Genomic DNA, 26,472 nt, shown 5'->3' on the forward strand with positions numbered 1-26,472 from the left:
TTGTATACTCCTATATCTTTCATCCCTGTTTTTTATATTTTATTTTGTATTCTTGTGTGTTTAGTTTATTGGTGCTGCTACAAATTTCCCCTTGGGGATTAATAAAGTATATATCTATCTATCTATCTATCTATCTATCTGTCTATCTATTCTATCCTCAACACGCACCAGGGACCGTACACGGACGGTCTATCCTGAGCCCTCTGTTGCCCCTCCCCTAAAGAGCAAGACACCGCCTGCTCGGCCTCTTCCGGGTACCGACCTGTACACGTACGTCAGAACATAACAAGAGAGTACAGTTGAGGGCGCACTTAAAGTCGCACTTTATATCTCGTATTTGCATTGGAAGAGAAGCCTGCGTGATTTGTGCAAAAATGCAAGTAAGTGGAAATATTTGTGTTGCTCAATTTCCTTTTGTAGTTAAAAACGTCAGAACATGCAGAACAGTTTTGATGGACAGCCTTGTCATCAGTCAGTGGATACACACAGGCACGTGCACAGATAGAGCCCTAGTGGTGCTCAAGCACCAGCCCCTTTGCCCTGGATGAGTAAAGTGCCCTTTTTGCTGGAGAAACATTTTTTTTATTCATCCGTATTTAAGAATAAATGTTACTCTCTCTGTCATCAAGTCCCCCCAAATGTGTTTTATCATCCGACGGGGCATTTATTTGAGTTCTTGTGAGAATTTCGCCCTGACATGCTCCGCGACGCTCACGGGCCCCCCCTCCTCTCCCTCCCCCGCCACGCTCCTCCTCCTCCTCCTCCACTTCCTCCTCCGCGCAGTGCTCCTCGCGCCACCAAACGGGTGCACCTCCTTCTCCTCTGACCCGCAGCATCAGACACACAGATCATGACGGTGTTTGTCCCCTGACGTTGTTTTGTGATCAACCACAACATTAGCGCTGCTGAAAACATGACGTCACAACTGGTCCGACGTTTCCTAAAAAAATATGTTTTTAAACTCCGTGATTTCAAAGCCTCGTCCAGCTGTTTACTGACGTTCAGGGGCGGTTTTCCTACAGGCGGTATAGGCGGCCGCCTGGGCGCCATTCAGAGGGGCGCAAAAAAAATGCGCCTTTTTGCTGGGCAGTTTTTTTTGCACCCCCATCTATATCTCCAACCAATATTTTGACGGCAATGCCAGCCAGAAAACAAACAAAAAACATTAAAGCTGCAAGCAGCGTCGAACGGGTCCTCGCTCATCTGGTCCTCGCTCATCGGAGACGCCGGCCGGAGCGGAGACGCCGGCCGGAGACGCCGGCCGGAGGAGACGCCGGCCGGAGACGCCGGCCGGAGACGCCGGCCGGAGACGCCGGAGAGGAGACGCCGGCCGGAGACGCCGGCCGGAGCGGAGACTCTGGCGGGAGAGGAGACGCCGGCCGGAGACGCCGGCCGGAGCGGAGACGCCGGCCGGAGACGCCGGCCGGAGCGGAGACTCTGGCGGGAGAGGAGACGCCGGCCGGAGACGCCGGCCGGAGCGGAGACTCTGGCGGGAGAGGAGACGCCGGCCGGAGACGCCGGCCGGAGCGGAGACTCTGGCGGGAGAGGAGACGCCGGCCGGAGACGCCGGCCGGAGCGGAGACGCCGGCCGGGAGGAGAGACGCCGGACTCGGCCAGACTCTCTTCTCTCTTCTCTTCTCTCTTCTCTTCTTCTTCTCTTCTCTTCTCTTCTCTTTTCTTCTCTTCTCTTCTCTTCTCTTCTCTTCTCTTCTCTTCTCTTCTCTTCTCTTCTCTTCTCCTCTCTTCTCTTCTCTTCTCTTCTCTTCTCTTCTCTTCTCTTCTCTTCTCTTCTCTTCTCTTCTCTTCTCTTCTCTTCTCTTCTCTTCTCTTCTCTTCTCTTCTCTTCTTCTCTTCTCTTCTCTTCTCTTCTCTTCTCTTCTCTTCTCTTCTCTTCTCTTCTCTTCTCTTCTCTTCTCTTCTCTTCTCTTCTCTTCTGGATGGGTATATGCTGGAAATCACTGCTATATACTCTGTTTCGCTGCTCCGTGACGTCACGACTACGAGCGACGTCACCGCATCAAAGCGCAGACTGTTTCCATGGTGACTCAGTGACGTCACGGAGAATGTCTTGTCCGCGAGCGCGCGATTACAGTTTTTCTCGATTGCTTAAACACATTTTTTGAAAGCATGCCTCGTTTTCTCAAAACTCTAAACACAAATCCCAAAACCACTCACACAAAATGCAAAACCCTTGATATCTCCTGCAAAATGCAACTTTGCTTTCAAAACAGTGTTATGTCACCTCAAAAGGGTATTTTGTTTTCAAATGACAAACACAGCCCATTATATGAGTAGACATTCTAAGCATCGATTGAACACTGATGTGCTCAATGGAAAACACTATGAAATGGGAAAACACCAGTATGAAGGCCTTATCAGGAGCATTATGCCTTTTCATGTCCAGTGTTACTGTATGCTTTCTCCTGTTGTAAAATATTGTGAATGTATAATGTTTTAACTCAAAATATAAAACAGCACACAAATATACAACTAACATGTTTCTTTCTTTTTTCTAATTTTTTCACAGAACAAACAATAGAAAATAGACCACTACAGTCAACAAAAAAAGAAAGAAAAGTGTAAATAAAAAAGGACAAAAAAATACTCCTCTGCCTCTCTGGTCTCCTCTACCTTCGATGTTTTCATCCATTCTTCTTCAAATCAGGAGGTCACCTGTGGCCCTTATTGCTAAAGCCTTGATTCCAAATTGCACAACAGCCGTGGAAATGGAAGTTTTGCCAATTGAATAGCAGTGTGTTCTGTCTGAACACAAGGAGGTTTTGGCATTGATGAAGTGTGCAAAGTAGAGTGTTTTGAAGAAAGTGTGGTTAACAATTGAAATCTGTGTCTAAAGCAGATAATTGTGCTTATAGTTTAGCAGAATTGGTTTAGGGAGTTGGCACATGAGTTACAGGTTGTGGTTATTGTGTTCTAAGTTCCAGTTTTTGTGTGGAATCAATCGAGAAAAACTGTAACATCCGCCAGCTAAATCTGCCAGTAGGTGGCGCTTTGAGTCTGTGAACATATTCATGCATCATGTGTCCCTTCGTGAAGTGTAGACCATGTCATGTAAATTCAATGTAAAAAAAAAAAGTGATGAAAAAAGGCGGTCACATTATTTTGGGCACGACGAGGGAGTGAATGTGCACCGTTGATCAGGGGGGCGTAGCCGGAGCGTAGTTCAGCACAGATGTGACATTTTCTCAGGGATTTTGTTCTTTATTTAATGTTTGTTCATTGTTGCGATCGTTGTTCTGTTTATTTGAAAGAAATTCAGTCTTGCAGAGCAAAATAGCGTTTGAAAGTTGAAATTCCGTTTTCGTGCAAAATCGTTTTTTTCTTCTTTTTTTTGGGGTGGGGCGGGGGGGGGGGGAGTGAAGCTCGCCTAGGACGCCAAATGTGCTAGGGCCGCCCCTGCTGACGTTAGTTATGTTTAGAGAGAGAGAGAAGAGAAAGAGAGAGACAAGAGAGAGAAAAGAGAGAGAAGAGAGAGAAGAGAGAGAGAGAATTCTTATTCCGTTCTATTTAACAGGGGCTAGTCTAGGATTTGCGTGGCCAGACTGAAAAAAAAAATCATACAGCCTCTCTTGTTCAGAGGGCCGGGCCAAATGTGGAGGCGGGCCGTATCTGGCCCGCGGACCGGAGTTTGAGGACCACTGCTCTTGGCTGTTGATGTCTATCAATATCGCTCATTTTGAAAATGACGTCAGAGGGCAATACGGATCTGTATCAGACCAGCGAGGAGGGCAATACGTGGCTGGCATGACGACCCATGAGCCAATCAGAACGCTTGTACTGTTGTTGCTATATAATAATTCATCTTTATTCATAAAGAAAATGTAAGCTAGTGGTCTGATGCTGCCAGAGGAAACACAGGTCGAGGATGTATTGCATCATCAGTGTATTGCTGCTAATGCTTCAACTCTGTCAGAATTTTTTTTTAGCATTGGGTGCCCTTTTTTTTGGTTTGAGCACCTGCCCCCCAAAATGTCTGTGCACGTGCCTGGATACACATAATATCATATAACAGAATTATACATATGTATTAATCAGTTGATACATGGGGCGTGCAGTGGTAATATGCATCAGTGTATTTTGAAATCCCTATTATCTGTATTCAGTGTACAGGTGTCACGCCTTAGATATGATGCTTGGGCTTGTCTGGACATGTTTGTGTGGGATCAACGTATAAATTAATTTATCAGACTATAGAGGTCACTACTGCACAATCAAAACAAACCAAATACCAATCTCCTCGTCATTTAGTGGGTACGTGAAATAATAATAATTTAATTATCTGAAAGTACAAAGGTAAACATCCTCTTATCTCGGTTGCAGAATAAGGATCTGTTGTATCCCAGTCTTGCCAAGGAGAGGAGTAGGCACAAGAAGAAGAGGCTGGTGCAGAGTCCAAACTCCTACTTCATGGATGTCAAGTGCACAGGTAAGACTGCAATATTGGTCTTGTGTTTCTCATGGGATTAAGTAAGAAATGGTTTAAAGTTGTACATTCTAATTGATCTGATTCTCTGTTACTCCCCAGGTTGTTACAAGATCACCACCATCTTCAGCCATGCTCAGACAGTGGTACCTTGTGGAGGCTGCTCTTTAATCCTCTGTCAACCAGCAGGGGGGAAATGCAGACTAACTGAAGGTAAAATACATTTATATATATAGACGTTGCTTTGGATTTCTTCAAGATATGAATGGGAATGGACATATATGACTGTTTGTAAAGAACAGTATCAATTATATCCTTCTTACGGTTTTGACTGTGATGAGATATTGAATTAATTTGCTCTTTGTCTGTCTAGGCTGTGCCTTCAGAAAGAAATATTCCTGAACAGAAAATGTGCAAAACCCACATGAGGGGCAGCTGGAAGAATGGACCATGGGTTTAGCTGTTAAATCCTTCGTAAATAAATGTACCTGTATCTTGAAAATGTGGAGTGACATGTTTATGTTAAATAAGTAAAACTTTAGAATTTTTCGAAATGCACAAAGTCCAATGAGTCATGATTTCTGTAAAACATTTATTAAGTTGACATGGGGGGTGGGGTTGGTGAACAAAATATTTCAAAATGAGCTTGGTCATGACTGAAGCGCTTTTCATGGCCCTGTTGACTCCTTGATGGCCATCACAAACAAAAATAAAACATTTAAAGATTGTATTGTCCGTGTTATGTGTGTTCTTTGGTGTTGAGAGTTCCCATGGCAAATTGAGAAGTCGTGTGAATAAAACAAAACCAAAAATAATCATAGCAATACAATTTCTAAAATACCTAACATTATTCTACTATATACAATAAGTATCCGTGGTTGATAAAGCTTGACTTGAGCTTCAAGTGGTTTTGGGTTACGCTCCCATATGTAATACAATATATTGTAAATCTAGTAAATATTGGCTACTTATGGCATATTGTTGGCAAACATGATGAATGTGTCACCGGTCAGGTCAAACTCAGGGAAAGGTAGTACAGGTGAGAAATAAAAGTCACTTCTAGACACTACATGCACAGCTCTCAGGTTCTGCACATATTCCCACCCAACAAAATTAGAGTCACAATATGTTGATGCACATAAATACTCTGCATCTTCAACAGGTAGGCCTCGGGATAATAGGGGAATGGACAAAGAGCCATTATTGTTCTAATGAAATGTTGGGAAGCCCAGAGAGTCTGGGCAGCATGTGCCTTGACCTGTTTATTTATCAATGCAACCTTTCCATAAGGTCACCTGTCCATTTCACAATCACGCTCTTTAAGACCAGATTAAGTAGGATACTGCTAAAACAGCCACCCATGAGCGACTCGTCTGTTAACTCGTAGCCTCTTAATACAGCGTGACTGTAGACTAACGTTGTATCGCCACCAGGTGGCACTTCAGAGCCAAAATGTAGCCGCAGCAAAACCCAACACCATCTGTAGCATATGTAGTAAAATAATTAGTCAGAGGCTTAATGTATGTGCACATATAATGTTAAATTGAGCCTGTTTAAGTGGTTCAAGCAGTGACCAAATCTGAGGTTTCTTTGGGTGTGTAAGTTGCCGGTTCTTTTTGAATAAGTGGTCAAACATAACTTCTGGGGAGAATTTTTGCAATCACATCTGGGGACAAAAAAAAGAAGAAGCAATGGGGTCATAATTACTTCCTATCATAAAAAAAAAAATTCAAAAAGAAGAAAAAAAAAGAAACATCAAGGACAAGCATTAAATTAATCCCCCTTCACACTGGGAATAAAGATTTTACAGGTTGAAATGTGGAATGGAGTCGAACATTAAAGGAATGTTACATGACGATCTCATCCTCTCCAGCTTCCTCTCTGTGCTTTTATAAGCTGTTCAGTTCCTCCAGGGTCTTGTCCAGGACATGATGCATGCTCAGATTCTCCTCTTTGGCTTGTGATAATTTCTCTGGAGAAGAAGAAAAAGGGACATGGTGAAGCCTTAACAATCAGCATATAATACTGCTGGAGCCACGGCAACATATTCTTTTTTATAGGTTTGTCAGTTTTACTGAACAGATGTTTTGCATAACTATTTTGGTTAAAGTTGTGCCACATGCAAAAACCTCAACCACACCGTTGTGCCTTTCATGCATAGACTGCTGACTGTTAGTAGATTACACTATGGATGTCCTAAAGAGGACTTGTGTGCTGCATTTGTTGTATTTGATGCTACCATAAAATGAGTTAGCTTTACAACCAAAATAGTGTTTCAAGGGGTCAAAGGGGATTTCAAGCTGCATTAATTCACACAAAAAACAGAGTAAATCTCACCTTGTCTCACATAAAAATCCTGATAATTAGACGTACAATGTACATAGCTACAAGTTTGACAAAATCAGACTGTTGGTTACTTAATTACAAAAATCAAAGTGCATGGTAACGTACACTACGTAGCTGAGGTTATGCATCAAACTTTTTACAAAGGTATATAACACTAGAGAAACAAAAGCTGGGAAGTAGGAAATCATCTTTTTTAATTCATAATTTCCTGCATAGAGAGATGGGAAGAAGACACATACAGTATGATCCACGGAGAGAATATGAATTCAAAGCACAGGACAGGAGCAAAGTGAAGTGAGAGGCAGACAGAGAAAGATGTCAGCGCATCTACAGAGATGTCATGTCATTAAGGGCATGGTCCAGCTCCTCACTAATGGCCTTGTACTTCAGCTTCTGAGCATACAATTCATCTGGAGGTCAGAGGTCGGCAGGAAGTACAGGCAGGTTGTCAGGGACAGCGGCGACACAAAGAAGCCAAAAGCAGCATGAGAATGAGAGGCAGAAGAAGAGCAGAGGGAGGAAGGAGAAAACAAAACAAAAAATAGGTCAGGCTTAAAAAAATGCAGAAATGCTTGGAAGAAAGAATGATGCATATTTAATTAGGCGTATGGCTCTTGATCTCGGTGAGCTTTGAGCATTTAAAACCTGCTTCGACTGTCTATGACATCAGCTTCCTTTGGTTTGACAGCAAAATAATGCTGACATAAAAACACCTGAGCGCATTCTGTCCTCTTTGGAGTAGGTCTTCCATTAGTTAAACTTTAGGGATACCCATATATTTAGCAGGAAGTTATTTTCTTTTCCACAGAATTTATCCACAGTGTTGCTGAAACAGGACTCTCCTTCTGGGTTCTACGTCAAACTGAAAGTAACTGTGCATGTGTGCATTAAGATGGACCCGGATTAGAGTTGGCCCCTGATCTGCAGGAAACTCTGCTAAACAACCTGTTTGTGGCGCATCAACAAAGTGGAGCACTATGACATGTGAGGGGGGCTGATCTCTACCTTCCAGGTCATCAATGGACTTTTCCAGCTTGGCCACGCTCCTCTCGGCAAACTCTGCACGGGTTTCAGCCTAACCGGAACACAGACACAGCATGTTATTACATGTTTTACATTCCAGTTTTCAATGCATGATATTTATAATACTCCTAAAATGATCATGTGTATACCAATTACTTTGTTACTTTGACTTTGTGAAGAAAACTTCGTTTTACTCGCATGTCACCGCAGTGAACAGAAAATCAAAGATGAATTGAAGAAATGTGTGCAGTATACCCAAAGTCTCATTTATTCTGTTGTATGCTCACTACTTCCCATACTCACGCGTTGTGGCTAAAACTTTACTGTTTAAAACACTTCCACATAAACCGCCTTTGCACGGATGAGGAGCGCGAAGCTGTTTATGCGGAAGTGTTGTCAATAGTACGGTTACAACAAAGACGCACGTGTTTGGGAAGTCGTGAGCACACGACTGGATGGATGAGCGTTGGATCACAATGCACGAGTTGTGCGAGTATTTAAAAAACGGATGCGATACGTTGGCTGATGCCGCAGAATTTACATATTCATCAAGTTTGCCCTCTGTTTCTGGATTCTCCATTCACAAGCATGCGAAGAAGAAAATAGATTTTCTCCCCAAATTCAAGGTAACAGTACGGGGGGGTTGAGGGGGGGATTCCTTGATTATTTTGGAGGTTCATTTTTACTTTAAGCTGATACAAACTTAATGTATAACCTGTTAAAATTATCCATTTAGCGACAACAAAAACATCTAGAATCTAAAGTCTGTGATAAAAGCTTGATGGATATGTTTTTTTAAAAGATCTATCCAGTGGAGGGGGATAGGAAATTTAGGGAGAGTGTCATAGAGGCCTGATTTGACCCTGAGACACCGTAGTTACATTGTACCCTGTAATCCTCTCCAGGATACAATGAGGCCCATCCCGCTCTTAGAGTCACGAAAGTTACAGCTTATATTTGGGACAATTCTGATGTGTTTCCTTCCAAAGACACACACTACATGGTCAAATAGTGTGACATAGAATCCGTGTCTCACCTCCTTCAGTTTGTCAGTCAGAACTTTGATCTCCTCCTCGTACTTGTCTTCTTTTTCTGAGTACTTTTGACATAAGAGACACAGAGAAACAACATGACCTCATCAGTTACATAAATGCTTTCACCTTCAAATGCACACAGTGAATGTGAACACACACACACACATACACACTCATCACACAATGGATAATAATGGCTCCAACAGCAATGGAACCACTCTTTCTGAGGCCGGAGGAACAAGTGGTGCTGCGTTGCCAACCACGGCAGGCATGACCGAACAAAGCGATGGCATGTATTTCCTAAAGTCATGTGGTAAGTCCGGCCCTCCGTCATTCTGCCTGTCTGTGCCTGGGGAGGAATTTGACGGAGCTAGCAGGAAGAATGCGCTGCAGGTCTCGACTAGATGCTGGTCTCTGTTTACTAAAACACAGAACGCTGCCAATAACCCCTCCGAGATCTAAGATATTCATCTACCACGAGTCATGACTGCTTCTCAGCACTAGTTGTGAACCTGACATTCCGGGTTCCATCCAAACTACAGGGGAGGGGGACATAAATGGTACGGCCTGATGATACACAATTATAATAGCGGTTGTATGAAACAATACTTTGGTGATGGGGCGTCCCTCCCTACTCACTCAAATTACTGTCCACTGAGCCATGAGAACAGCCCCAATGACAGCATACGGGGAAGTGGAGATGATACACACTGGTGTACTGTTGTCTATATTTAGATTGTGTATTTTTGAAAGAGAAGAAAAACTACTCCATAAACCATCAATCAGCTGTGTAAGTATTTGCCAATATGATTAGAACATTTAGTTTCACCATTGATGCATTTTTAACATGTATTTTTCTTTGGCAAAACATGGCCAGAGACAGTGAAAGCATCGTAACTTTGATAAACAAGTGTCTTTTACTCCCACTTTGTGGCTTGTCTTCCAACTTCGTGAACAAAAAAAGAAGAAAAAAAGAGAAGTGTGTTTCAGTCTGCTGCATTTTTCCTGTGTGGAAAAGCACCACTAGTCTGGCTGCTCAGGAGGCCAAAAAAAGAAGTAGTACTTTTAGCTAAATGTGTATTTCTGCTGCACGGTCCAGTCATCGCCACGCATGTCTCTCCACATGCAACGTGACACTCACCTTCTCAGACTGGGCTTCTAGGGACTTGAGGTTGTTGGTCACATTTTTCAGCTCCTCCTCCAGGTCCCCGGCTTTACTGTGGAGGGAGACGGACACACGCTTGGTTTCGATGGGCGAGCGACGGGCATGTGTGTGTATGTGCTCGAGTGTTCGCGGGGTTTTACCATTCTGAGAGCTCGGCCCTCTCCTCAGCTCTCTCCAGCTCTCCCTCCAGGATCACTAGCTTACGGGCCACCTGGGACAACAATCAATACAAGTCGTTGGACTCGAAGCACAATAGAATCCGAAAAGAAAAGAGGCCAGATTAAAGACGAAAAATTTAAAATTTAAAGTTGAGTGTCTTGCTCTGAACCAGCTCTCGCTGTCAAACTCACCTCCTCGTATTTACGGTCGGCCTCCTCTGCAATGTGTTTGGCCTCCTTCAGCTGCATCTCCTGAATTTCCATCTTCTCCTCGTCCTTCGACGCTCGGTTCTCAATCACCTTCATCCCCCTGAGACATACATGAGGCTTTAAATGATGTTGTGAAAGCCAGGAACACACATTATCACACAACTGCAGGCATATGAACGTGAACAAAATTAAAATCGAAAGAAGATCGAGGTTTGATCTTTTTTTAAATACAAACTGACCTCTCGCTCTCATCTGCGGCCTTCTCAGCCTCCTCCAGTTTCTGCAGTGCGGTGGCCAGCCTCTCCTGGGCTCGGTCCAACTCCTCCTCCACCAGCTGGATCCGACGGTTCAGTCCTGCTACATCACCCTCCGCCTGTGAGGAGGAAAAATGTGGGAAGAGAGACATTTAGTAATTCATTCCACTTTATATCATCCAAGCTGGTCTTCCCTTTCCCCCCTTTTTCCCCACCACAAAACCAGAAGAGAAGGAAAAGGCACAAAGTGGGCAGTGGGGAGAGAAAAGTCAGTAACGCTCTAAAAATAAGTGAATTTATGCTGTTGCATTCGCGGGGATTAGCAAAATAGTTTGACTCTGTGCTTTTAAACATACAGCTCTTTCTAAGACCATGTTAACAAATCACAAAATTGGCATTTTATTCATGAGCTTCTCACACGAGGAGTGCAGAGTAATAGTCACGGACTGAAAGTTCAGAGAGAACATCCAAGAACATAATATTGGTATTTTCAACCTTTTTTTTAAGGTATCTTCCATCTTTTTAACCCAAACAACTTCTTTTTTAAAATAAATGAACGGTTACTATTGAGTCATTATGTGTTTTTGGAAGAGTTAGACTTTTTGTTAAATAGAGACTTTTCATCTTCACTTTCTCCCATGTTGAAAGTCGGCAACAGTTTCTAAATGTTTTGTAAAAGAAATAAACAAAAATTAAAAGTTGAGAGTTATTAGTGTATATGTAAACTTGTTTGGGGGAAAAATTGAGCATCTTCTTTTGAAAGGTGTTACTAGTGGATCGAGGCAGCCATGTTTAAGGAAGGCAGCTACATATACATTTAATTCCATCTGTAAGTGAGATATGATAATCTCTTCATCACGCGCTTGGCCACGCTAATCATTTCATAAATCGATAGTTGCCTCGCTGATGGATAATAATACAAATGGAGACAGCTGGAGGTCCTTGGAGGGTCTTCTACAGAAGCGGTTTGGCTGGAGAGTGTAATCCTTTTTAATATCTGAAGATCACAGGACTTTGCAGTCGAATGAAATATTGAAAAACTCAATTTCCGTTGACTGTGAATGCAGAACTGGAACCAGGTTGGACAAATGAGCTTCTTCTCATCTGCCTTTGGAAAACAAAAAGGCACAGAGGGGAAAAAGAAAGCAAACAAACAACTAAACAGGCATTTCCTCTCAGTGGGACAGGGAGTTTATCTAACCACCGCCTCCTAGGGAGCCGCTCTCAAACTGGAAACCCGCCCACCTCAGTTTTCATACAAAGGTCACAACAAAGAGACTGTCCACTGTTCAACGTTTACGACCAGGTAGCTCAGACGGCACTACGTAACTGCACTTTTAAACCGCCACAAGGCTAAATTATTCATTCAAACTCAGAGAACTCACACAAGTTTACTCCCCGTTACTTAAAATGAAACACCTGGGGATTTCTTGGACAAACAGATGTTATTCTGTGCTGCGTTTACAGGGCAGCAGCTAGTAGGTCAGTGACTCATTAGCTAGTCACTCAGTCCAGAAGTCAGGTTGCCGGTCGGCTCAACAGTCCGAATGTAGATGAGTCATTCTGGCATCATTTTTGCAAGATAGCATCATGACGAGAGACAAAAGAGAAAGGCTTGGCAAAGAGGAGGAAAGGTAACGCTGCACGGAGAGGAAGAGCACGCTCAGAAAGCTCAATGGAAAAGAGTAACTCAGGCGGTTTGTGCACAGAATAAATAGACTTCCCATCTTCCATTCTGTCAAACACTTAATATTTCAGGAAATGAAAGCATGGCTTCCTGTTCGTTGGCAGCCGGACTCTTTTTTTAATTTTTAAGATTTTCTCTTCCGCGTCTCCATGTCACCCTGAAATGCTGACTCGCCAGTCAGTCTTTCCACACCTCTCTCTCTCTCTCTCTCTCTCTCTCTCTCTCTCTCTCTCTCTCTCGCCCTGCCCTACTGCACCCAGGGCTGCCAGGGGAGGCCGCTGATATGAGACAGGGAATGTCTGTCCTGTCAGACAAGCGTTGACGTGCCTTAAAACTTGAGAGAGGAAAACCGAACCCAACATGGAATGAATGAAAAGTCATAAATCGGTCAGGCGGCTTGAAATCTCATCGGCAATGTCCTTCACGCAGGTTCACCTCTGTCGACACTTCATCCGTCTGGTGAGAAACGTTGAGCAGAATTAAACCGGAGCCTGAAATAACAGATATTGTGACTCCCTTAGTGAAGCAAAGTGCTGTGGAGAATACCGTCTGCACACCAACAAGCAAGCTATTCACGACGAGGCTTTTGGTTCCGCCACACATCAGACTCCGTAATGCACTTCCAGACACGCGCACACTCTGCAAACATGCAAACAAACACTGTCACTCGGCCAATGCGTGCCTCTCTCAAACAAACATCTCCAGCGAGCAACCGGCTAGTTTCCTGCCAAGTAAAAGGCGTGTCGTCATTCATTAAAACGACACAGAAATGCAAAAGGTCTTGCGGCAATATAATTACGCTCTCAATCAGATGTATGCAACCTGGTGTGTTATCTGTCATCAGCTTTTACCAATCACAGGCGGGGAAACCTCTCTGCAGACAGAGACCGCCTTGTGTCAAGTAAAGAAGCTTATGGGCATCCTGCACATACTCTCATGCCTCTAATTCACTCAACCATGACCACAGGAAAGAGTCGTTCTTTCCTCGAAGTCCTTAAAATGGTGATGAAAATACATTTCCTACAGCTTATTAAACTCTTTTTACACATGCTGAGAGCAACACAAGCTATTTTAATCTTCAAAGCTTTTTGAAGAAAAATAACAAATGTGACTGCAATGTTCAGGTAAAGGTCATCCGAATTAAGAACCACAAAGTCGTAGAACAAACATTTACTCTAAAAATAGACTCCAAACACTACTTTGCAAATGAGGATCTTGATAAAAACAGTAACAGGAAGTCAGCTGCCCAACATTCTTTCATTTCCTCCCTTTGATTGTTCTTTCTTTCAGAGCTGGTATTCTCTCCGTCTCTGGCCTTGCCCCTTCCTTTAGCAACCACTTTGCATTCTCTGGCTGCCAGGGACGCACCACCGCCTTATATGGTAAAACAAACTATGGAGAATGTTTGTGGTGGAGTATCGGGAAGATTGTGTCAGTGAGCACACATGCGCACACACACGCACACACACACACAGATATATACACATATATATTCTGTAAAAGATACTGGATGACAAGTAGCTGCTCTGTTATCAGGTCGGCTTAATATGTAACCATGCTTTCGCTGCTGGCTACTTAAAAGATCCCCTTGACCAGTTAGTGCCTTGCCAAAGGACATTCAGTCATAGTGGCTGGAACATTCCTCAAAGAATACTTGCTGATTTGCTTCCTTGCTGAGTTAGATGAAAAGATTGATGCTAATCACCATGTAGTTAGCTTAGCACAAAGACTGGAAACAGAGGGAAACAGTTAGCATGGCTCTGTCCAAATCTCACTTGTTTGTAATCCATACAAAAACCGAACACTCAAAATTATGCATTTTCTGTTTTTTAAATGGGGTTATGTGCCAGATGTATTTTTGGCCGTTTGGAGTAACCTTTCACGTCCTCCACTGGTGGACTGGCAACCACGCCATGACAACTATACTCTGTAAAACCACATAGTGTCGTTTTTACACTTACACTTCAGTTTTTTGAATGCATGAACCAAACAAGATATAACGTGTTAATGTGTGCGCTTTAGAGGAACTGGTTACTTATTGTAACCAGTAGCTGCTTCCAGTCTTTAAGCTAAGCTGCTGGCTGTCGCTTCATATTTAATGTGCACACAGGAGGGTGGTGTCAATGTTCTCATCCAATACAAGAAGAAACTACAGGGAGCAGGAAAAGAATTTTCACAAAATGTCAAACTATTCTTTTCTTGCCTGGTTATTCTGTATTATTTTGTCCATGAGAGCAAGCGAGCTGGCCAGTCGTTTAAATCATGGCTTGTCCATCTCAAGCACCCTAGTCCCTCTAGGACTCGCATGTGCCTTTCCCTTACCTCTCTGTCTCTGGTCTCTACTGACTTTCAAGATACAGCACAGTTCCACAGGGAGTAACTTAAGAAATACCAGAGTGTCTTAGAGACCAGATCAAGGTCAAGTGAAAGAGGAATCTTATTATTGGCTGATTCCAGGGCAGTGGGCTAATGAGCTGCACAATGCTGTTGGGGTTCAGTGGAAGTTATTCCTGACACTGCTGCTCGCCACTCTCAATGTGACTGAGTGTGAGTGTGTAATCTTTTCCCATAAAGATCTGGCATGCAAAGAGAGCTGCATACAATGTATAGGCCAGCCTGTAATGAGGTGTGATATGTAAAAGAAGGTCATTAAACTTCCAGACAAGCGTCACAATGACGTCTCTTTGTGCAAAAAGTAGTTGGTCAGACTTTCACACAGATCTGGAGCTGGTTTGAGTCTTTGCTGCACAATCTATTGTCTAATACTGACAAGAGGTTCATTGAATCCCTTCAGGAATCCACAAAATACAACAGGAACCAAACTATTTAGATAGTTTTTCTTCTTGGTTTTATTTGAATTTACATATATCGTATTGGTCTTTAATTGTGTTGTCTCCGATCACACAGGTGATGGAACCACCAGCAATACTTTTTAGCAATACAACTTTTAATCCAGTCCTTTTAGGCAGAATTACCACGCACATGCTCACAGATGCAGAGATCCTGCTTTGACGAAAGCATCCCAGGAAAATGTTTAAAGCAACTCACTGAGCCTGGCCTGCATCTATCTGTAAAGGAATAGGCTGGCTTCATATCCACTCTCTAAATGCTACTTAATTACAATTGTAGCAAATTTAGCTTTGCAACCCGCAACCTTGGCCTGCATAATCAGCAAAGCCACAAGCCGGTAACATGGGAGTTTTCTCCAGAATGCCAGCGACTGCCAAAACGTAACATGTGGCAGTTAAATTTGGAAAGTTGAGCTATTTCCAGGGAGAAAGTCCAAAGAAAACAGTAAAACCAGGAAGTAAATCTTTCCACGGAATCTGTGGAGTCTGCTCAAGGCCTTGCTGAAAACCATCAAGCTCCCTGACCACACCAACCAGCCAACAGATGAAACCTCTCGGTCATTTTGACAAACTGATGAGCTGAGGGAAGTATGTCTAAATTACTTCCTGCAATTAACTTTCACAGTTGTCATGCAAGTAGAATACAACATCAGTGTGTCTAGCAAATCCAATGTGTACGTCACATTAGTACAGTAGATGAAGAATGTATATATAGAAACAGATGAAATAAATAGCTGACCCCCATCGCCATTAGACAATTAACGTTGAGTAAACTGACAAAAGCTGAAGTGGACTGGAATATCCACCATATTATAATCCACCACACACACACACTAATCTTCCTGTTGATCAAGGCTGGAGCTCAGGGACAGGAAGTGTTGGGAGTAGAAGCACAGGAAGTGCTGGGCCAGAGTCGGTAGACGACGTCCTGGGAGGGGCAGCTGTTGTGTGTGTGTGTGTGTGTGGGTGGGACCTGCTTCCCAATGCTTATACCTCAGTGGAGGTTTTGAGTCCCACTTCCCTTTTCATCTGCTTTTAGATACGAATCAAAAACTGCATTTTACACCAATTATCACCATGACAATCATTATACAAATTGTAAATTTGCTTCCATGCTATAAGGAGCTAACCAGACCCAAAAGATGGTGTGTTCCACAGAACAATTCCACAGTTCCACAATTCCACAGTGTCATTCTTCGTTCTTCTTTCCATGAAGAAATACTCTCCAGTTCTGATGTAACTGATGCTCTTGCAACATCTACACTAACCTCTTTAGGAGGCGCCAGCGTTGTTCAGAACGTACAGTCCCTTCTTTGTGTCGTTACGTCACTGAACCACCCCTTGGCTGCCAGGAGCTCCCAACAAGACGCTGATTGGTCCGAATCACTGACAGTTCGGACACAGACGCATTAACTGAAGCCTGACAAGGTGGATTTTTATGTGATCTTTAGATATCGTGAGAATCCAGCTGCAATGCAGGCTAAATGAAGAGCAGCAGATCTTGTTCATCTGGGTCGCTCACACAGCTTTCAGGTTCATAAATTAAATACAAATCATAATCTCCGGCCTAACTCTCAACTTTGTACCTTCCAACAAGTAAGTGCTGTGAGCACTTTGAAGGAAAAGCTCCGTGAGAATAACGGCTGTAAGTAAAACACATCTAAGAAGGTCAAAGGGGCATTCAGGCCTATGTCATGTCCCTTTAATCTGACAGCCGTAAAGCATTATTAAATTGTCACGTCTCTAGCTGCGTTAAAACAAAACTTGAAACAAGCAAATATTTAAATTTTTGTGTTAGATAAGTGGCCAAAAGTAGTTTTTTCTTCTTCTGATGCCGTAACGTTTTCAAACTATGGTTCATTACCTTAACAGACTCAGCGAGGATCCTGTTTTGATCTCCCCCTGCTCAAATGAAAAGAGTTTTTTGTGCCAAGGAATAACTGCAGGTTGCCCTAATTATTCACATATGGGACTACAGCAACCTCACCACACAAGTGCACTGCTCTGTTTGACTATGAATGCACAATGAAATGGAAAAAAAACATGTCCACATTGCAGATATCGCACCATTTCAATCCACCTAATTCCCATTTATAAGCAGCAATTACACTTTCAATAAGTTGTTTACATCCACTATAATGTAGCTCTTATCATATGTTTATTGATCTATTTAACAACATTTCTAACTCCTCCTCTGAAGCATCCATGAGTTGGTGTTGTTATATACACAGACAATGATTAAGACTAACATATAACATTGACAAGTTTTAACTGTATGTAATATGTCGTTAGCGGAGAAGAAGTATTTATTAATTGTTGAAAATAGGTTAAAATGTCCTTATGTGGGTTTATATACCCCTGAAACGATTGAGGAGAATAATGTAAAGTGTTCTCGTCACCGTAATATAGGTGTAGTAAACCGCACATGGTGACTTCACCAATGGTACACTAGCAATAACTGTGCTGGAGAGTTTTTTTTAAGGGGAAATATTGAAGTGCCCTCTCATCCGCTTGCCAAACGACTTCTTTCACAGCCTCATATGTGAATGTTTTCATAAGGATGACAGCCTTCTAGTATAATGCTCTCTATTGTAGGCTACAATGTCCTAATAATGGGAGACATTATACAGTGTCTTTCTTAAAATATTGCCACGGATGGAATCAAAATACAAATCGTTTGGAGATTTACATTTTTGATTAAACTTAATGTTAACCGTTAAACCGATGTGGCAAGAGATGAAAGATGAAATGTTCATATGCACCACCAGAAGTACTAGTCATCTATCTGTTGAAGGTGTTTAGATTTAAAGTAAGCAGGTTGGAGATTTCCCTAAACCACACATAGCCACTAAATGAGCAAAGGACAAAAGGCATCCAGCAAAAACAATCACAACCTCCCAAAATGTTGAAGTCAAGATACTAAATATGTCTCAACCTGTATTGACAAACACACAACTATGACTTTTAACTTAAAGACTGAAATTATTTTTAAATGAATAATTACTGACGTCATTGATGTGAATATGCATTGCCTGTTACCTAATAGGCAGTTTGTAACAAAGGGGTAAGTCCTACAGCACGCCAGCTCCTTTCATCATCGCAGCTCCCATATCTTTACAGCCACACCTTCCCCTCCCACTCTCCTCGAGTCTGCCTACTTGTCCTGTCATTAACCAACTCCTATGCAAAGAATATGGCACTGAATGCCATAAAGCAGCACGTGAAACAAGTCAAGAATGTTACCTAACTTTGCTGCTTAGCATTTTTTTCTCAAAGTCCACTCTCTACTTTTTCTGTATTAAGTTACAAAACTCGGATGTAGACAGGCATGAATAAAAAAAACAGATGAGTCCCGTTTAAAACATCCACGCTTCTGGTTTTCTGCTGATACATGATAGTGTTGAAAGTAGAGCTGCAACTAACAATGTGTTTTATTATCGATGAATCTACCGATTAACTGAGTGTCAGTATATAGCAAAAAGAGATGCACTTTAAAACTTTTCAGAGTTCAAAGTGACTGACCAACAGTCCACAGCCCAAATATATTCAGTTTATCATCATGGGAGGCTAATAAAACCGAATATATTCACATTGTGGAAAATGCAACCAGTACATATTTACTATTTGTGGCTTTAAACAAAAAATCTTGAGGATTATCAAACAATCAAATGTTTGCTGATTAATTTCATGTTGATCGACGACTAACCGATTAAGTAAGAAATAGTTCCAGCTCTAGTTATAAATGGCACATTTTCCAGACTATTCTTTGGAATTGCTAATAACAGAGTAGGCATACTTTTAAGTATATGTGCCCTATATTTTCCTATCATCAGCGGATGTAGGATGGTGCGGTGGCTGGGCATTCAACCAAGCAGCTGCTGGCATACATCCACCACCACTGAGCAAGCAAGTGAGTGATAAGTTAATTTCCCTGGGGAGTCACACCATTATCCTCTTAATCTAAACGTTGGCAGCTCTAATTGCTGCTAAGACCTCATTAAAAAGTAGTTACACGTATGATATAATAAAGTATGAACATTATTTATATCCATAACAAGTATTCTGGTCAATCTAATAGATGAATTCAATTGCACAATAAGTGAAATGATGTCCACGTGGTCTACAATATTCACAGTAGTTCGACAGCGGCCTGTAAATCGGACCACACTGCGCATGCGCAGAGACCTACAGGAATCCAAACTTTTTTTTCATTACAGACCAACGCCTTGCATTGTGGCACGATCACGCCCGCGAATGAATTAATGACACGAAGTAACGGTGTCTCGTTAGAGCCCCGAGAGGGTAATACGGAGACGTTAACGTCATTTACACAGTCAGACAGGTGATAGCAGAGCGGAGCGAGAAAAGAACCGTCAAAGAAAGTAGGCGAGAGGATTTGATTGTCTCACTTTCTCTCGCAGCTCCCGTTCACTGTCCAGCTCTCTCTGTAGGACCTGAGATCGGTCCTCTGCGTCGTCGGCCTGCTGCTGCAAACACTGAATCTTCCTCTTCACGGCATCCAGAGAGTTCAAACCTGCCATTGTGGACTATTTACGCAATTTAAGGCGACACGTTGAGGTGCGGAATGCAGTTTATAGGTTGTGCAAAAAAACACACAAAAACGAGCTACTACGCCCTGCTTTGTTGGTCTGTATAGAATAATATAACAATGAGAAAAATGACTTTGACCGTTGATAGTTTTAAAAAAAAGACACCCCAAAAAAAACGACGTATGTCCGGGGCCAAAGTCTTTGGAATGTAAAAGAAGTCGTTCAAGTGCAAAGAAAAGTTATATAACCAGGAAGTAACGTTGTCCAGGTGTTCTCCAAAGGTTTCTTCTGGTCTGTAGGAATGATACGTTCACGGGCCGTATAGAAAGTCGTCCTCAGGAATGTTGCAGTTTTTTGGTCCGGACCAGAGTTGGAGGAGAAGGATTAGAAAAGCTGCGCGGTGAGGAGAGCGGAGAGCGCCAGACTGTGCGGGAGGAGGAGAGAGATGATCGGGATGATGAGGTCAGAGAGGGAGGGGCCTGTGTGCGTGCATCACAGTTTACACGGTATGTGTGCGTGCGTGCGTGTGCATCACAGTCTACGGCGTGTGTGTGTGAGTGCGTTTGTGTGTGCGCACGCGTGTGTAAAAAGCTGATCCCTGTGACTGATATGATCATTGCTGTGAGACTTTCAAAAGAAGAAGGAAAGACAGGACGAGTGACATTCAGAATTAAAAAGTCCAGTGCCCAGAGTTTGGAGTCAGTGATATTTCACTTTATAGACTCACGCTGGAAGTTTGAAGTTTGAATCCTGCTTGGAAACACACTGTACAGTATACTGTGTATTTGAATTCCAACATGTCCATTTTTTCTTGGGAGACGCTGAGATTACAGACTCAGCAAATAGATCAATCTGAAAAGCAAACATCCTGAACTCACAAGCATCATGAACTACTCAAAGCTCACAGATGTACAGCTGTGAGGAAGAGTTGTGGTTTAGCATCACTTCAGTCATGAAGGGTCACAAGCTAGAAACTTCAGAATGAAATAATATGATATATTGTGGAGAGTTAGAGCGATATATAGCATGTTATTAGCTGATTAGCTGATTACATATGTCCAGTCGATAGCAATACATTATGCAAATGGAGAAAAAATAGGATTCAAGATTCAAATTTTGCAAAAATTTCTCAAAACACAGATTTTTCTTGAATATCAATATTGGTACTCACTGCAAAAATCAGTCAAGCAATATTATCATTTGGTTAGATGATTTTTCATACTATATTTTAAAAAACTTAAACATTTATGGTTGCACCATTACATTATTCTAAATGTCTTGTGGATCATTTTTACAATTCACAATACAGTTCAGTCATTATCAGGTATTGTTGAAATAAATACCTAATAATAATAACAAAATATTATTTATTTTTCAGCAAGAATTAAGGACAAGCTTGTAAAAGAAATGTGAAAGGACAGAACAGGGGATACAACATGCAGAAAACTAACCACGCAGTGTATATAATACAGAAAATCTATGAATTAAACTATCATGCACAATGTAGGTAACGTCATAAATGTTTCTATTTTTGAGGAACCGCGTGGCTGATGCAAACAAATATCCTCCACCACCTGCCTGCTAGGAGGCCATGTTCACTGTGTGGGTGTAAATCAGCTTCATGCCGCATCCTCTCTGTTCCCCATTCACACGATCGCTTTTGTGAGCAAACACGCCGACTGGACGAGCAACGGGGCCAGCAGATTCAGACCACGCCGTTCACGGCGAAGAAGAAAATCCCTCTCGATCAATCACATCTGTTGATTGAGCCTCCCTCTGTCTGATTTGCTCCCTCGCGCCCGGAAAAGCAGGGAGCATTGGTTTCATTAGACACAGGAGTGTGGGGCTTTCTGTTTGCCTTAGCTGCATTCCTCACATACCAGAGCCCCCCTGCCTGCTCTCTGCTTTCTCCGCCCGGCCAGCCCCCGCAGTCCAGTTTCCCCCTAAAACAGGAACTGTTGCCTCTGTGATTGCTGTTATCAATACCTGTATTCAAACTACTGTCCACGGAGCCTCCATCTTTGGCTCTTTTAACTGTCAGCTTGTGATCTCTCCGAAAGGCCGACTCTCTGTCTGGTTGCTTTCCGCCGACGGTGAGCTGTCATGACCTAAATATCAGCACCACCAGTCAATGGCGAAGGGACTATTTCTTTCATGAATCACAACCGCTTGCTTGTGGAGGTCTTTGGCTCTCCGTTCTGCTTTCCCAGCCCCCTCCAAGTTTCCGATGGGGCTTTCTGTGTGAATTGAGATGTGTAATGACTTGACTGCTGCCTCTGATAAGCGACATGTGCAGCTGGATTCACGGAGGTGAAGCGCAGCGGCTTCACAAGCTGGAAATGGTGCTGTGCGTATATAGGACATCACCGGGAATATACTAAACATCTATTTTTAACAAAACGTAGAAGTGGAAGCTACACCTAGTCCGGCTCACCCCACACACACAACAATACTTTTTCCCGGGGCCCACTCGACCCACTTTGCATGTGAGGCTGCTCAGAGCTCTTCAGAGTTCATGTGATCACTGCGTGAGGATCATCCAGCCTCAGTCTCTGTGTCTGTGTGTCAGACACTTCCCTTCTCTTTGTTCGTGGTACAACACTGCATTTCCCTGGGATATCCTCCACAAGGCTCAAACAATACCACATCTTGGTGGCAGCTGGCAGGATTTTTGTTTTCACGACGCTTCTCCCTGCACGGCCAGCTTCGTAATCTTGTTGGAATCACTGCTTAACTGGTATAGGATCGGTATTTTATCCTTATCTTAAACATAACTGACTCCCATATATGGACTTTGTCTTATGCTTGAATTCCCTTCTCGCTCTCCCTCTCTCTCTTTCACACACACACACACACACACACACACATGCACACACACGCACACACTAAAATGCCGGAGAAACCACCACTGACAGATCTACAGCGCTGTGGTTTGCGGTGTTGCCAACAATCTAAAATATTATCTTTTTTCCCAGGTTGCAGCTTATTGGCCACAGGACTAATACAACTCCAATGTTCCGGTACATCTACTGACATTAATAATTACACTATTATACACAAACATCTCATACATGTGAGAGTTGGTTTGAGTCCGATGAAGAAGTCTCAGTCGTCCTGTTATAGGATGATTCTAGATTAATAAAGGATTCCTTATTGGCAGAAGATGTATTCAGAGATTTGACTTCAAGCAAAAGTAACACAAACAGTGTAAAAATACTCTATTATAAGTACAATTTCAGCATTAAAACGTTAACTTAAAAAGGATATCCAAATAATGAAAGGATAACATGTAAATGTACTGGTTAGGCAAAAGGATTGTTGTATAACTTGATTACTATTACTGATGCAATAATGTATAATCAGCATTTTACTATAGCTGGGTTATTTAACCACATTATTTACGGTTTAACTGTTTATTTTGGTAGTTTAATCAATAATAAAACATCATATCTTATAAGCTGATCACATTTGTTGGCTGAAATAAAAATGATTGATTGATTTACAAATGATCTACAACCTCCAGATAAATGTAATTCAGGAAAAAAGTGTAATATTTCCTTTTGAAATGTAGATGTATACAAGCATGGAAAAGTAAAGTACAAGTACCTTAAATAACTAATTAAGTGAAGTATTTGTGTACGTGTGCTTGTATTCCAACATATGAGATGTAAAGTATGTTAGTATTGATAATCACATGACATATCAGTAAAAAGCAACACCAAAAAGGCAACAATTACTATTTTTGTCGTGGTTTTCATTATAGCAAAGTCTGCATGTACAGTACACAAACTACTGGCACATAACATCTTCAAAAACAGTAAACAGGAATGATGACGATGCAGTTTGTCTGGTAACCTTTCTGCTCTTGGTTCAGTAAGAACACACAGACACCTGGAACCGTGTGTGTGTGGGTGTGTGTGTGTGTGTGTGTGTGTGTGTGTGTGTGTGTGTGTGTGTGTGTGTGTGTGTGTGTGTGTTTGTGTTTGGGTGAGGGGATTATGGTTACAGTTTATCCATGTGCTCATCTTTCAGGAGTGGCTGAACAGGAATGTGACTGTGTCTCTGAAGTGCTCCAAACCAGTCACCGTGGATCAAAGTAAACCCACGGCTGGTGGTTGCTTAGAACCATCCAGCTGTGGAAAGATGGGCTCAGCGGTGCCATGGTAAAGTCGGAAAAGAGCAATTAGTTAACGATAACAGCAGAAGCCTTTTGTTAATATTTCTCTTGCTACGGAATTAATAGGGCCGTATCAGTATTAGTATTATTTAATGAATGGCAGTTCCATTTCACATTTTCACTCAGGTGTATGTGTGTGCACAGTATGAGTGTGAGACCCTTCACTCACGTCTGCCGCTGTCTTCTCAGACAGTTCCAGTTTCTCCTGAGCATTTTTCAGGCCCTCGGAGAATTTGTCCAGTTCGTCCTCTGTCTGCTTCATCTTCTTCTGAAGGTCCATCAGCTCATCCTCCAGCTACAACAGGAGAGGCTGTTAGTCCAGTTCAGTACACCTTCTCAGCTCAGTGTGTCTTCATCCAAATTAGACTCTTTTCCTTTGTTATCTTACCCCATTTACCACTCTACCCCTCCCCAAAATGTCCACAATTTAAAAAAAATGTTAATGTGACATTTGTACTGGGCTTAAATAATCATTCAGTCTGATGGGACATCATCCGACCAATGTGTTTGAATTCAGTGGGAAAGCAGCAGCGGCTGATTTGAGAGTCAAATTTTTTTTTTTTATATTCTGTTTGTTAACATTTAAATGGTAATGGTTTACATGACATAACCAGGTATGCAAAGTCACATCCTCTATCTCTCTCTCCCTCTCTCTCTCTTTCCCTCCTTTCCTTCATGCTCACTCTCTCTCTCTCCAACACCATCATATACATACTCACAGGTTTAAGTGTTCCCCCCATCCAGTCCCCCTCCCCTCCTCTGAAGGGCCCATGAAGCACTTCAGATAATCCTACTGAATTCCACACTCATTCTCTCCTGGTGTCTACAAATACAGCTGTTATCAGTGAGAACACACAGACGCCCGCAACTATGGGCCTAATAAGTCTGTGTGTGTTCAATGTCGCCTGTGTCCATTTGAAAGATTCTCATGTGCGTGTATTGTCTCCTGTGTTGGATACACCTGCCAAAAAAAGCTTTATAGCACACAGATGCTCCATAAACTCTCTTAAAAATGGTCCCGGAGGGAGCTGAACTCACTTTTTCCTCTCAAGAGACCAAATCCTGACTTATGGGTGATCTCATCACCTTAAGTGGCCAAAACCACCATGCTGGGGATTTAATGAGCTTTCTTTCAGCCTAACATTATTAATTATTAAACGGCATTAACAGTGACCTATTTGTGTTACATTCAGTTCGGATTTATGTAAATATATCTGTTTGGGTGGTGTGGTGACTCAAAGTTTTCTTTTACCCATAAGCAACTGCAAAGAAATAATCAAAAGTATGTGTTTCTAATTTGGGAATGCCTGGCTGTGTTCTTCATATTAGGTGATGCATTTTAGCTGGAAATGATAGACATAATTACGTTACAGAAAATGGAAACTTCATGGTTCTGAAAGCTTATGGCAGTGCTGTCTGGCCTTTTAACCCTTGTGTTGCCTTCGGGTCATTTTGACCCGATTCAATATTTAACCCTCCTGTCGCCTTCGGGTCAATTTGACCCGATTCAATGTTTAATGTCGGTGTTCTTTCGGGAGTCAACAAACAAACATAAAGTACCTCACACTTAAACTTGGAAAACAATATTAATTCTAATAATTTTCTGGAGATTTTAATAGCTGGGGTCATATTGACCTCAAGGGTAAAATATGTTAGTAAATATAAAGGTAACAGGAGGGTTAAACATTGAATCGGGTCAAATTGACCCGAAGGCAACACAAGGGTTAAGGAGGTATTTATGTTTCCACAGCCTACTGTCACAAAACAATTTTGAATTTACAATCCAGTCTCAGAGCAATGACAAAAAAAAATTGGTTATTTTCAAATAACAGTAATTTAGCTGTGAGGAATAGAGTATAGAAACACGTGAAATGTCTCAAAAGAAAGTTTAATGAAAGGATTGGTCTGATGATTAGTTAAATAACAGGAGAAACAAGCCTTGAAAGGAAAACCTGAAGTGTGCTATGCCAAGTCTGAAGCACTTTTTACAAATAGATTTAGCTGTTCATCAACCAAAAGCAAAAAGATGAACATTATTATAGGATTAAATTATTCCTTTGCTTGTTGGCAGGTATCCTAATCCATAACTTTATTGCTACTTTTTCATTTGCGAAGCACTCATGACTACTGACCCTTGCATCACTTTTTCATGTCCTCTTTCATTCCCACCTGCTTGCACTTTTCCTCCGCTGCCTTCTTGTCCGTCTCTGCCTGCTCGGCCCGGTCGATGGCGTTCTCCTTGTCCAGCTTCAGCATCTGCATCTTCTTCTTGATGGCCTCCATGGTGGCTGCTTGGGTGGATTTCCCTCTCTGAGATCGGAAAACGCAGCTTCAAAAAGCCCTGATCTCCGGGTGTTTTGAGACGTATAGGAAATTCTGTCTTACGCGTGCAGTGCTGGAGAGAGCTGGAGTCTAACAAGGCAGCAGAGAAAGAGAGAGAGAGAGAGAGAGAGAGAAAGACAGGGCGAGAAAGTAGGAGACAGAAAGAGCTGTGAGGCCGATGGAGAGTTGAGCCCTATATGGGTAGTTATTTCAACTGCAAGAGAACCTGCCTCCAGTCTCTGATCACCCCCTCCTC

General features: G+C 42.4%; 2 protein-coding genes across 6 annotated transcripts; one reads left to right on the forward strand and one right to left on the reverse strand.

The window, feature by feature from the left end:
• The first annotated feature begins 4 nt into the window (after positions 1–4).
• Positions 5–5,171, forward strand: LOC130193750 (40S ribosomal protein S27-like). 2 transcript variants are annotated; one of them, XM_056414445.1, is made up of 5 exons: positions 5–380; positions 2,528–2,579; positions 4,339–4,444; positions 4,544–4,654; positions 4,815–5,171. In XM_056414445.1, the coding sequence occupies exons 3-5, from the start codon at positions 4,426–4,428 to the stop codon at positions 4,841–4,843; spliced, it is 159 nt and encodes a 52-aa protein (XP_056270420.1). In that variant the 5' UTR covers positions 5–380; positions 2,528–2,579; positions 4,339–4,425; the 3' UTR covers positions 4,844–5,171. The 2 variants fall into 2 exon arrangements, with proteins under 2 accessions (XP_056270420.1, XP_056270419.1); XM_056414444.1 differs by lacking the exon at positions 2,528–2,579.
• LOC130193746 (tropomyosin alpha-1 chain) lies at positions 5,020–26,368 on the reverse strand. Of its 4 annotated transcripts, none has more exons than XM_056414438.1 (9): positions 26,064–26,368; positions 24,064–24,189; positions 10,617–10,750; positions 10,360–10,477; positions 10,150–10,220; positions 9,986–10,061; positions 8,847–8,909; positions 7,793–7,862; positions 5,020–6,413 (listed from the first exon to the last, which is right to left on the reverse strand). In XM_056414438.1, the coding sequence occupies exons 1-9, from the start codon at positions 26,175–26,177 to the stop codon at positions 6,331–6,333; spliced, it is 855 nt and encodes a 284-aa protein (XP_056270413.1). In that variant the 5' UTR covers positions 26,178–26,368; the 3' UTR covers positions 5,020–6,330. The 4 variants fall into 4 exon arrangements, with proteins under 4 accessions (XP_056270413.1, XP_056270415.1, XP_056270412.1 ...); XM_056414437.1 differs by lacking the exon at positions 5,020–6,413 and adding an exon at positions 6,962–7,197 and having other exon boundaries at positions 26,064–26,364; XM_056414440.1 differs by lacking the exons at positions 24,064–24,189; positions 26,064–26,368 and adding an exon at positions 19,577–20,120.
• Between the last annotated feature and the right edge of the window lie 104 nt (positions 26,369–26,472).

The sequence above is a fragment of the Pseudoliparis swirei genome, chromosome 5 (assembly GCF_029220125.1).
Source record: "Pseudoliparis swirei isolate HS2019 ecotype Mariana Trench chromosome 5, NWPU_hadal_v1, whole genome shotgun sequence".
NCBI lineage: Eukaryota > Metazoa > Chordata > Actinopteri > Perciformes > Liparidae > Pseudoliparis > Pseudoliparis swirei.